This window comes from Schistocerca nitens, chromosome 4 (genome assembly GCF_023898315.1).
Source record: "Schistocerca nitens isolate TAMUIC-IGC-003100 chromosome 4, iqSchNite1.1, whole genome shotgun sequence".
Classification (NCBI taxonomy): Eukaryota; Metazoa; Arthropoda; class Insecta; order Orthoptera; family Acrididae; genus Schistocerca; species Schistocerca nitens.
In genome coordinates this window covers 218,233,193-218,246,812 of record NC_064617.1, presented here as the reverse complement: position 1 = coordinate 218,246,812, position 13,620 = coordinate 218,233,193, and the positions used below count along the sequence as shown (strand labels likewise).

Genomic DNA, 13,620 nt, shown 5'->3' with positions numbered 1-13,620 from the left:
GAAAAAGAAGAGGACGACCTATGTCCACCTGGCTCCAAAATGTACAGCACACAATGAGGAGAATGGGCGCAGAGGAAGAAGACACACAAGATCGAAACACCTGGAGAAATATTTTGAGAATATAGTTTAAGAACGTTTATTGTTTGTATTGTAATTTCCAAGTAAAGTATTATGTTGGAGATAAGCCTCTGTAATGAGGAAAAGCTCGAAATAATAATAAAAATATTATTGTTACAGCGGCAAATGCTCTACAAGCTGCACTAATCATTCAGACCCATTGGGAGTGACTCAGATGCAGTTGTTGTACCCTTTGACAAGACATACTGTCAGTTGCTTTCACATTTCCAGTTTTTCACTTACTAGTCTTGGCATAACATAGACTTTTCTGGTCGCAAAAGAGAGGCTGCTACTGGAATTATGTATACACTGTATCATTGGTATCTTAATTGATTATTTCTTGTACACTGTTCAACACATTCTTTGGTGTTTGATTAATCTGGGTCATACTTTCAGGTATTTCAATTTTCATGAATGTTGCTGTAAGTTGCGTTTAAGTTGCAACTTATTTGGAAACACTGTTGTTAGGACTTTATTTGTTGTCTTACATGTCCACCCAGAGGACATATGTAAGTTTACACTGCACAGAGAAGGTTGTTCATGTAATCAGCACTCTCAAAGAGCATGGTTCTGATACTGGAAATTCACAGACCTCCACAATGTTTCTAGAAAATAAATATTTTTGTGGGGCTGTACAAGAAAAGACAAAAATTGTGTTGTTTTTCATGTAGAACAAGTTGGTGATGGAAGTGTTAGTTTACATCTGTAATGTGGAGTCAGTTGTAAACTTTACTTTCAGAACTGTGGAGGACAGATTCTGTTTTTATATATGAGAAATAAATCAGTTGGGTTAACATTTATTTAAATTAGGTTTTGACAATACTATGCCAGACCACATTAACAAAGAAAAACTTTTGAAGGAACCCACAGTGTGTCTGCGGGAGAGAGGAATAGAACGTGTCAGATGTCATTTCCGAATATAATTTATGTGAAAATAAATTTGTGTTTTTGTTTAATGGCAGTCTTCCCTTGGGAACAAACTTGTGGAAAGAGCAACTCTCCTCTCTCTCCTCTCTCTCTCTCTCTCTCTCTCTCTCTCTCTCTCTCTCTGTCACACACACACACACACACACACACACACACACCACCTACATACGTACTCCACAAGCCACCATAAGGTGTGTGCTTGAAGGCATCCTGTACCACTACTAGTCATTTCCTTTCCTGTGCCACTTGCTTATAGGGCGAGGGTAAAATAGCTATCTATATGCCCCCATAAGAGCTGTAATTTCTCATATCTTATCTTTTTGTCTTTACGCAAAATGTATCTTGGCAGTAGTACAGGTAACTGATCTAGCAGCCCACCTCTGAAATGCTTCAATATTTTCCGTAAATCAAACTAGTGCAGATCCTGAACACTTGAGCAGTCCTCTCCTAAAATTCTCCCAAAAAACCAAAATTTATCATTCAGCTTCCCTACCACCACATGCTCATTCTATTTCATATTGCTTTACAACATTATGCCCTGATATTTAAATTACATGACTGAGTCATGTGGGACACTAATGATGCTGTATCCAAACACTACGAGTTTGTTTTTCATACTTAATCACATTAACTTATATTTTTCTACATTTAGAGCCAGCTGACATACATAAGTCATCTTGTATCATCCTACACTCACTCATCTTCGACACATTTCCATACACACCACAACATCTTCAACAAACGATTGGAGACTGCTGTCGACCCTGACCACCAGATCATTTATATATATATAGAAAATAATAACAGTCTTATCACACTTCCCTGGAGCAATGCTGACTATACACTTGTCTCTTAAGAACACTGAACACTTACTCTGAGGACAATGCAATAGGTTCTATTACTTAAGAAGTTGTCGAGATACTCGCATATCTGAGAACCTATTCTGTATGATTGTACCTTCATTAACATTCTGATGTGGGGTACCATGTCAAATGTTTTTCAGAAATGTAGAAGTATGGTATCTGCCTGTTGCCCATCACCCATACTTTGCTGTATATCGTGTGAGAAAAGGGCAAGCAGAGTTTCACATAAACAATGCTTTCTAAAACTGTGCTGTTTCATGGAAATAAGCTTTGGCCAGTTGACACGTTTCACATCATTAACTGTGCAACATTCCAATAAATAAATAACTTTGTTAGCCAACTTTTTTAGAAAAATAACACTGGTCAGTTTGGAAAATAAGCCATATCAGCTGCTGTATTGACATATTTCTTATTTTTGTGCAGTAGCAGCAGTGTGGTTACATTTTTTAGTGCAGGACGATAAATTCAACAGGAAACGTGTTGTCAGTATCTTGTGGCTGTGTAGAAACATTCTCTGATTTGAAGTACCATATTTTTGATGTAAGGAAACATGCAGACTAATATAATTTATGTTGGTCTGATAGTATCAGTTTTGATAATCAGTTTTATCTTTGTAACTAAGATACCGTTGTGCAGACATGAATTCGTTGCCATTATTCTGAATAAGTTTCATCCAGAAATCAATAAAGATCTTGATTTGTTTCTTTCAGTACATGTTATGTATATGGACTAATTTTTTGCTTCTAATGAATGTATTATTCCAGGTTAGTAAAATGTTTGACAGCATACGTGCAATTGTGAGAAACAGTTTACTCGGAGCGTCATGGTATGGGTCAGAATTAAAGCGACTTGCTGTAGAGAAGGTGAGTATGGTTCAGGGATGTAGTTTTTTGCTAACAGTACTTTAAATCTTGCTCATATTTAAATAAAATAACTTTTACATGTCTTCTTTTATGTTATTATAAATTATAAAATTTGAGACGTATCAAAATTACTTGAAGTCTGTAGGAATAATGGAAATTCTTGGCTGGAACAATATGTATTCATTCACCTATAGGAGATATTAACAGAAAACCATGTTCACAAGCTTTTAAGCACTGGCTCTTTTAAAGTACACACTTTCACACACATGGACACACAATACCAGGGTGGTGGTGATACTGATTATTGATTATCAATTATTGACAGCAGTTGCCTGGGTTGATGGATGTGGGGGTGTGGTAGGAAAGGTTGCACAAGGCAGGGAGGGTGAGTGAGATTGTGCAAGATGGGAAACACAGATAACACAGTGGCTGTACAACAAGATGAAAGAAGTTATGAAGACAGTGACAGAAGAGAAAAGGGAGAAGGCAAGGTGAGGCAGTGGGAAACTGGTAGGCGAAGTTTTAGTCAGGGAGACTGCAAGAACACAGGATATGCTGGAGAGATAATTCCCTCCTGCATAATTCAGAGAAACTTGTGCTGGGAGGGAGTATCTGAATGGTAAATGTAGTGAAGCAGCTGTATCATGTGCGGCTTCTGTACAGTCAAGTTTGTAACTGACCACTGTTTAGCAGTGAACAGTCATGTAGGTAGACTGTTGGTTACCTGTCATGTCCATGTAGAATGCTACACAGTAATTGTAGCATAGCTGATATGAGGGTTGTCTGTAAATTAAGGTCTCCAATGCTTTTTCACATAGTAAACATCATTTTGTTGCAAAACCAATTGTTGTTGTTGTTGTTGTTGTTGTTGTGGTCTTCAGTCCAGAGACTGGTTTGATGCAGCTCTCCATGCTACTCTATTCTGTGCAAGCTTCTTCACCTCCCAGTACCTACTGCAACTTACATCCTTCTGAATCTGTTTATTGTATTCATCTCTTGGTCTCCCTCTATGATTTTTACCCTCCACGCTGCCGTCCAATACTAAATTGGTGATCCCTTGATGCCTCAGAATATGTCCTACCAACTGACACCTTCTTCTAGTAAAGTTGTGCCACAAATTTATCTTCTCCCCAATTCAATTCAATACCTCCTCATTGGTTATGTGATCTACCCATCTAATCTTCAGCATTCTTCTGTAGGACCACATTTCGAAAACTTCTATTCTCTTCTTTTCTAAACTATTTATTGTCCACGTTTCACTTCCATACATGGCTACACTCCATACAAATACTTTCAGAAACAGTTTCCTGACACATAAATCTATACTCGATGTTAACAAATTTCTCTTCTTCAGAAACGCCTTCCTTTCCATTGCCAGTCTACATTTTATATCCTCTCTATTTTGACCTTCAACAGTTATTTTACTCCCCAAATAGCAAAACTCATTTACTGCTTTAAGCGTCGCATTTCCTAATCTAATTCCCGCAGCGTCACACGATTTAATTTGACTACATTCCATTATCCTCGTTTTGCTATTGTTGATGTTCATCTTATATCCTCCTTTAAAGACACTGTCCATTCCATTCAGCTGCTCTTCCAGGTCCTTTGCTGTCTCTGACAGAATTACAATGTCATCGGCAAACCTCAAAGTTTTTATTTCTTCTCCATGGATTTTAATTCCTATCCCAAATTTTTCTTTTGGTTCCTTTACTGCTTGTTAAATATACAGATTGAATAACAAAACCAGTTATGGATTCTAAAAGCTTGGACTTCAAGCTATTTTTCAACCTAGTCCCCGTCACGATTGATGCATTTTTGGAGATGCTCCGGAAGCTTTTTCATACTCTCATTGTACCACTCTCCCGCTGACTCGTGCTGGAAGGAATGGATAGCTGCCCTCAGCTCTTCATTGCTTGGGAATTTCATTCCCCTTATGTGTTGTTTCAAGTTGGGGAACAAATAATAGTCACTGGGAGCCAAATCAGGGCTGTATGGAGGATGGCCATTGATTTACCAGTCAAATTTGGTGATGAGATCTGTCACGTTGTGAACGACTTGAGGACGGATATTGTCTTGGTGCAAACAAACTCCCTTTGTCAGCCGACTCTGTCTTTTGTTCTGTAAAGCTCGGCGTAGCTTTGTTAGTGTCTTGGAGTACCTTGATGCATTGATTGGTGTACCTCTTTCTAGGTAGTTGACCAGCAGAACGCCTTTCCTATCCCAGAATGCCGAAGCCATCACCTTCCCCGCTGATGGCGTTTGCTTGAACCTCTTGACATTTGGAGAACTGGAATGCCACCATTGTTTTAATTGTTCCATAGTGTCTCGTATGAAGTAGTTGATCCAAGTCTCATCCCCGGTTACAACTGAATCCAGAAATTCGTCATCCTTTTCCCAGTAATGGTGCAGAAATGTGGGGACACTTTCGATGCGCTTCTTTTTGTGTTCATCAGTTAGCGTCCACAGCACCTACATGGCACACAACTTGTGATGTTTCAAAATGTCCATCAAAATCTTATCCATGGTAGTCTTGGCCCGGCACACAGTTTTAACCTGTCAGGAAGTTTCATATCAGTGCACACTCCACTGCACAGTGAAAATCTCATTCTGGAAACATCCCCCAGGCTGTGGTTAAGCCGTGCCTTTGCAATATCCTTTCTTTCAGGAGTGCTAGTTCTGCAAGTTTTGTAGGAGAGCTTCTGTAAAGTTTGGAAGGTAGGAGACGAGGTACTGGCAGAAGTAAAGCTGTGAGGACGGGGCGTGAGTCATGCTTGGGTAGCTCAGTTGGTAGGGCACTTGCCCGCAAAAGACAAAGGTCCCGAGTTCGAATCTCGGCCCAGCACACAGTTTTGATCTGCCAGGATGTTTCACCCTCTATCAGTTTGGCAATCTCTTGCACAGTCACACGCTGATCCAGAAGCAAAACTTCTTCAACTTTCGTCACTGTCTCGTCTGACACTGATGGATAGCCTATGGCTGGCCTCATCACATAGGTTTGTACACCCGACTGCAAACTCCTTACACCACTTACACACACTTCTTACATCCATACACATCGGCCAACTGGTGATGGATTCCAATAGAGGATGACCCCTTAAACCACATAAATCTAATCACAGATTGCAATTGACACTCTACAGGAGCATTTATTTTCCCTTCCATTGTTAATGGCTGCTAAGCCAAGATTGAGTGTCACAGAGGGTTGGGGATCAGCAAGAATGGTGGTGTGGGAAGCAAGGAACACAGCACTGTTGTCAGATTTAAGCTATCTCGTTCTGTCCCGATGGGAGCCCGTTGGAGACCTTACTTTATGGACAACCCTCATATATAATAGGTCTGTGTTCACACATGGCCCTGCCGTTTATAAAGTGCAGTATGTCTGTGACTGGACTCCAGTGGGAGGTGTTTCTTGGGTGCACGAGTCCACAAGGGAATAACTCAGGGATGTGTGATAGAGAGCAGGATTGTAATAGCGATGGAGAAAGATATTTTTTAAGTTGGGTGGGCTGCACACTATTTTAGTGATGTGGATAAGATATCCCTCATCTCAGGGTATGGCGAGAGTACAGCCATGGTGCTTTTCAAGGCCATGGTGATACTGGGTGAACAGAGGAGTGCTGGTTGATTGGTGGTTAACAGGTTTATTGGTGTTGGAGGAGCATATGGTATATGATGTTATCGCAGTGATTACAAAATAGTCAAACTGAGAAAGAACTTGGTAGTATAAGCCTGTTTAACAGTATGAGCTGGATGCATGCACTGATTTGGTTGGGAAGGGTGTCAGAAAGATAATGTGCCCCCTCCTGAGGCAAGCTAGTCCACAACTGTAGTAACTGCCTTAATATCATTGATACCGGTGCCATGACAATGTTGATGTCTGATCTGGTCCCACAATGTTCTACTGGTGCCAGCTTTGGGAATATTTCTGGCTGTAGGAGTACCTCAGTGTCATGGAAACAGTGCAAAGAGAGATGTGTCATGTGTGGATGAGCATTTTTCTCTTGGAAAATGGAATGAGAGGCAACATAGGAGGACACAGGACCTCTGACATACCAATGTGTTATCAGAATTCCGTCGTTCATCACCAGCCACGACTTGAAGCCATACCTGATTGTTCCCAACATCATGACGCCAGGAGTAACATCACTGTGCCTCTCCAAAACATTGGAAGAATAAAGCATCTCCCCTGGTTGCTGCCATAATTGGAGACGATGATCATCTGGAACAGTGCAGATTAATAAGTGAATACAATTTGACACCAGCAAGAGTCCATGCTTGCTGGGCATGGCTCCATTCCAAATGCAGCCATTTGTGTTGTGTTGTTACTGGCAACCTATGAATGGGACAATAATTCCCTAGTCCGTCTGCTGCTAGTATCCGACCAGTGGTGCAGGATGGTATAGAATGTGGCAGGGAGTCTGTGACTTATTTGTGGATAGCAGGTGCAGATGTGAAGTGGTTACGATGTGTTTGGTTCACAATGTGGTGTGCCTTCTTTGTGGTGGTTAATGTGTTTGACCAGAAGCTTGACAACAAGTATGCCTGTCCTCACATTGCCATGTAGTCCAACAATGGGCCACTGTCACATCCAAATATCCCACAAATCTGGATAATGCACAATACGACCAGTCGTCCAAATGGAAATCCACATTGTGGCCCCTTTCAAATTCTTTCAGGTGCTGATAACATTGTCTAACATGAATATGTGACACGTCTCCAAATATGTGACATGTCTCCATGTTCTTCACGGTGACCTCTGAACATTTGAAGCTGTTCATGCCTCTTATAAACCCTGCCAGGTCTGGTAACAACATTAAACATGAACAGCTCTAATGCACTCTGGTGATTGTTCTGCTTGTCACTCTTAATCATTTACTTACTTGTTGATGGTTTACAAGTATATGAAGCTAAATTCACATCAGAACATGTCTTTCGGGTGTTTCACTTTTTCTGTGAGCCAGTGTATTAGTTTCTGTTTATTGTAGAATTCAATTCACAACAATGTCCCAGAATTCAGCTTACCCATAAAGCAACAGTGCCCACTAGAAACTGATAGTTGGTTGAAACCCATTGTAGACAGTAGGTCAGTTTTCAACAACACAAGAGATATATATTGGAAAAAAATGGATTAGACTGTATTTGAGGTGAAGGGTTTATAGCAACAACCACAGATATTAGTAATTACTATTAAAAACAGTCTTGATCACGATTTATTTAACAAGGTGACCGGTTTCAACCACTACTGTGGTCATCTTCAGACCTATAAGTTGTATACAAAGCTCTAATTAGAGGGCTACATACATTAAACAAAATACATAAAGTTATAAAGCTATAAAATGTTGAATTACCATTGAGTAGGAACCTCTTTCTGTTGAAGAATCACTACTGGAGAAACCAGTGCACGTCTTACTATATATAATGGAGGCTCCACCCACTTCTGACTGCATGATGTCATTATTAACCAATGAGTTATAAGTCGAATTACAATTTAAAATTTCTTAGTTAAAAGAACATTGTCAAGAATTAGAAATAAATACACACTAAACTTAGCTTATTAAACAGCTATTGTCAATTAAGAAGTGTTAAAAATATTTAAATATGTAGGAAAATGAACTTCGGTTTGGCAGTACATGGGTTGCCCTCTCAAGGCCTGTCAGTGAACCATTTGGAACCACTGGTTGCTATGGTGAAGTTAGAAGCCGTTGCAAAGATGAAGCAGCATGCTTTTTTCACTGAAGTTATTGTAAGGTCGATAGTCGAACTAGTGGTTGCCATGGTGAGGACAAACGCCAGTGCAAAGATGTGGCAGCAGGCTTCTTTCCAACGAAGTTGTTGCGAAGTAGAATGGCAAAGACTGTGGCGTCAGACGATGTATTATTGAGCAGCAACTTGTCTTTATTGAAACGAAAAGAGTAAGCTACAATAATCTGTAGCTGACATGTATACTACATGCTGTCCTAAATACGATACGAAGTAGTTGTCCGTATGTATGAAATATTATCTATGAAGTTGATATGTAGATTACATGTGCTGTTTTAAGGCATTGCTATTCCTCAAGTTATATGCCAGTAATATAAGCAGATAAAAATGAAAGAATTTAAAATAATAAAATTATGAGCCAGTGTCAAAAATAAAACGATGTAAATTAGCAATATGCAGTCTAAAAGCATAAAAGCAAAATTCTAAAACAGATAGTCAATCATAAAATAATGTTTGGTAAAAGACAATTACAATGTAAAGATAAAATATTTGCTTAAAGTCTTTATAATTAAAAGAATATATATAATTTTCTTTAACCTTTCAAGACAAAGGACAGAAGAGTAAACATTCTAAATCAGATCATCGAAAAGCTCAAAGAAATGTTTGTCTTTGAACTGAAGTTGTTCGTTTAAAACAGATAATGGATTACTTTTGTGAAGTGAAAAAATTTCAATTTCTTCTAAGGTATTTAGCAGTGGTCCTTTTGGCACAGTATGTAATATTTTCAAATTGCTAGAAATGCAACCCTCAGAATGATTGTATCCATCAAGATGTTGACCAAATATTGATTTGATACGTGCAGTACCAGTAGTATGTTCTTTGAAACGTGTTAAAAAGTTACGGCCAGTTTGGCCAATATACTGTTTCTCACAATATATATAAAAAAAAATTTTTTTTTTCACTTCACAAAAGTAATCCATTATCTGTTTTAAACGAACAACTTCAGTTCAAAGACAAACATTTCTTTGAGCTTTTCGATGATCTGATTTAGAATGTTTACTCTTCTGTCCTTTGTCTTGAAAGGTTAAAGAAAATTATATATATTCTTTTAATTATAAAGACTTTAAGCAAATATTTTATCTTTACATTGTAATTGTCTTTTACCAAACATTATTTTATGAATGACTATCTGTTTTAGAATTTTGCTTTTATGCTTTTAGACTGCATATTGCTAATTTACATCGTTTTATTTTTGACACTGGCTCATAATTTTATTATTTTAAATTCTTTCATTTTTATTTGCTTATATTACTGGCATATAACTTGAGGAATAGCAATGCCTTAAAACAGCACATGTAATCTACATATCAACTTCATAGATAATATTTCATACATACGGACAACTACTTCGTATCATATTTAGGACAGCATGTAGTATACATGTCAGCTACAGATTATTGTAGCTTACTCTTTTCGTTTCAATAAAGACAAGTTGCTGCTCAATAATACATCGTCTGATGCCACAGTCTTTGCCATTCTACTTCGCAACAACTTCGTTGGAAAGAAGCCTGCTGCCACATCTTTGCACTGGCGTTTGTCCTCACCATGGCAACCACTAGTTCGACTATCGACCTTACAATAACTTCAGTGAAAAAAGCATGCTGCTTCATCTTTGCAACGGCGTCTAACTTCACCATAGCAACCAGTGGTTCCAAATGGTTCACTGACAGGCCTTGAGAGGGCAACCCATGTACTGCCAAACCGAAGTTCATTTTCCTACATATTTAAATATTTTTAACGCTTCTTAATTGACAATAGCTGTTTAATAAGCTAAGTTTAGTGTGTATTTATTTCTAATTCTTGACAATGTTCTTTTAACTAAGAAATTTTAAATTGTAATTCGACTTATAACTCATTGGTTAATAATGACATCATGCAGTCAGAAGTGGGTGGAGCCTCCATTATATATAGTAAGATGTGCACTGGTTTCTCCAGTAGTGATTCTTCAACAGAAAGAGGTTCCTACTCAATGGTAATTCAACGTTTTATAGCTTTATAACTTTATGTATTTTGTTTAATGTATGTAGCCCTCTAATTAGAGCTTTGTATACAACTTATAGGTCTGAAGATGACCACAGTAGTGGTTGAAACCGGTCACCTTGTTAAATAAATCGTGATCAAGACTGTTTTTAATAGTAATTATTTATAAGACATTGATCACTGCTGTGCCCATAATGTATTCAAAAATAATTCACAAATATTAGGTCTGACAATGCCCATAATGAATTTTACTGTGGACCCATATGGATAACAAAAACAGGTGTTGGTAGTAATCAAGTAATCAGGTGTTTCTGCCAGCTCCCACATTTGCAGACATTGGTTATGGAGTCATTTCCTCTGACTGTATAGTAATAGTACAAAATCATGGGAAGCATTATGCTGACAGTGTTCTGTAACTTTTAACAACCAAGCAATTATTATTGCAGACATCCACAGATGTACCCAGAAACATCTATGTCAGTGAAGGCATTTATCAACAAAATCTGTATTTCTGTGATATCAGCATCCACACAGATCTCTACCCATAACATAGAGAAAAAACCTGATAGTATCCAATTGCAATATTAGTGGCAAACATATAACACAAAAATGTATTTGAAGAGGATGACCAGTTTGATTGACATTCATAGACCTAAGGAGGTGTCTGACTGTTGTGACTCGCCGATCATTTAAAGTGCCGCCGCGCAATTACGCACGTCCTCTACGTGCGGCGCTGTCTGCCTGCCAGCCAGGCAGCAGCGGCGCCACCTAAGCGGCCAGCCGAGCAGCGGCCGCTAGACTGAGACTCAGTGCTTATCTGAACGCTAACGTGTTCACATGTCAACTTACTCTGTGACATACATATGTTGTTGTGTCATTTCTAAATATACTTGTTAAACTAGAAGTTCTAACAATTGGCGACGAGGTAGTGGATTTTTCCTTTTCACCGTTGACTCACAGGGTTCCATGGCTACTGTCGAGCAACTCTTGCAAAATCTCCTTGAACAGCAAACGCTTCTAACGGCGGCGATTCGCGATTTCGTCGCGGCGTCAAATGCGGGCCGTTTCTCGTCGTTGGCTGTACCGCCTTTTCCTCCTTACGACGAGACGGCAGAAGACTGGTCGGATTATGAAAAACATCTTCGACAGCACTTCATGGCATTTTATGTCTCGGACAAACAAGCATGTAAGTCTCTGTTCCTTTCCTGGATTTCGCCTCAAATGTATCGGCTGTTGTCGCAATTGGCCCCTTTGAAGGATCCTGCGTCTTTGTCCTTTGCTGAAATGTGTTCCCTTCTGTCGGTCTATTTTCAAAAGCAAACGCATGTGGTAGCCTCTCGTGTTGCCTTTTATCGTTGTCACAAACAACCCAATCAATCCTATCGCGCTTGGGCTGCTGAACTTCACGGCCTCAGTCGAAAGTGTCACTTTGTTACTGATGTTCACAAAGAATCCTATGCCGATTCCATGGTACGGGATGCTATTATCCGGTCGGCGCCCGACAAAGAAGTTCGGCAACGTGCCCTTCAGTTGGCGAATCCGACTTTAGATGAAGTTCTCTCCATTGCGCAGTCTTTTGAAATTTCTCGCGCCGCTGGGGCACAAATAGAAGCGTGGGGTGACGTCGGGGAAATACAACCTCTGTGCCCTGTTGACGACGCGCGCGGCGCGTCCCCGCCGGCCGACGTGGCCGCAGTGCGCTCCCACGCGCAGCCTCGGCCAAGCCGTAAACAAACCCCTAAGAAACTGCAGCAAAATCCCCGGCAACTTCCTTCATGTCCAAGGTGTTTTACGAAACATTCACGCGAGGATTGTCCACAACGTTGGGCTGTGTGTCACAACTGCAAAAAGAAAGGTCATGTGTCTTCCGTTTGCAAATCCGACCGCATAAATGATGTTCAGGAACATGACGCTGATTCTGATTCTGTGTTGTCTGTCAATTGCACTTCTTCCCTTTCAGGGAAGTTATTCCTCACTGTCCAAATCCTTGGTCGAGATGTTCGCATGCAAGTGGATACCGGTTCTGCCGCCACTATAATTAATTCTCAGACGTATCTTCAGCTGGGTTCTCCACTCCTGTCACCTGTCACTCGGCAATTACGGACGTACAATAAACAGAAGATTTCTCTCTTGGGACAGTTTAATGCGGAGGTATCTTACAAATCCGTCGTTCGCACTGTTCCCACATTTGTGGTCGACCAGGGCAACACAGAAAATCTTTTTGGTTTCGATGCCTTCCGCGTTTTTGGGTTCTCCATAGATGACTCTGTCAATATTGTCTCTGACGCTATTCCCTATGCTCAACTGGATTCTTTGTCGACGACCTTTTCGTCCATTTTTTCTCCTGAGTTAGGCCGTGCACACGACTTTGAAGCTCATATCACGCTCAAACCCACTGCTCGGCCTAAGTTTTTTCGGGCTCGGCCCATTCCTGTAGCCCTTCGTGATCGGGTCAAACGGGAGTTGGATCGTCTCACTACTTCAGGGGTCTTGCTTCCTGTCACTTCCAGTGAGTGGTCCTCTCCTGTCGTTGTAGTTGCCAAGCCCAATGGTGCTATTCGTCTCTGTGGCGATTTCAAAGCCACGGTAAATGCTCAATGCCTCATCGACACTTACCCTATGCCCCGTCCTGAAGAACTGTTCACTAAACTCGCTGGTGGGCAGTATTTTTCTAAAATTGACCTGTCAGAAGCTTATCATCAACTTCCTCTCGACGCTGCTTCCCGGCAGTTTCTGGTTCTTAACACGCCTTTCGGCCTCTATCAATACCAACGCTTGCCATTCGGGGTTGCCAGCGCCCCTGCTCTCTTTCAGCGATTCTTGGAACAATTATTGCTCCCTGTTCCTGGGTGTATCAATTACGTGGACGACATTGTTGTCACGGGCTCCACCACTGACGAACATCTTCAAAATCTCCATACACTTTTTAATGTCTTACAGACTGCAGGTCTTAAGTGTAATCTTCAGAAATCACAATTTTTTCAGGCATCTATCACGTACTTGGGGTTTCAACTCTCTCGGGATGGTATTCGTCCGCTTCAACAAACTGTCGCTGCGATCGATGCCCTTCCTCGCCCTATGTCTGTTAAGGAACTGCAGGCCTTCTTGGG

The 13,620-nt window shown here is 40.4% G+C and overlaps 1 protein-coding gene across 1 annotated transcript in view; it reads left to right on the top strand.

Annotated features, from left to right (window-relative positions):
- LOC126251929 (endothelin-converting enzyme homolog) overlaps positions 1-13,620 on the top strand; it is a 630,006-nt gene that overhangs the window by 552,411 nt on the left and 63,975 nt on the right. The window contains exon 10 of the mRNA XM_049952681.1: positions 2,672-2,770. Coding sequence (XP_049808638.1) covers positions 2,672-2,770 — 99 coding nt within the window. The remainder of the gene's footprint in view (positions 1-2,671; positions 2,771-13,620) is intronic.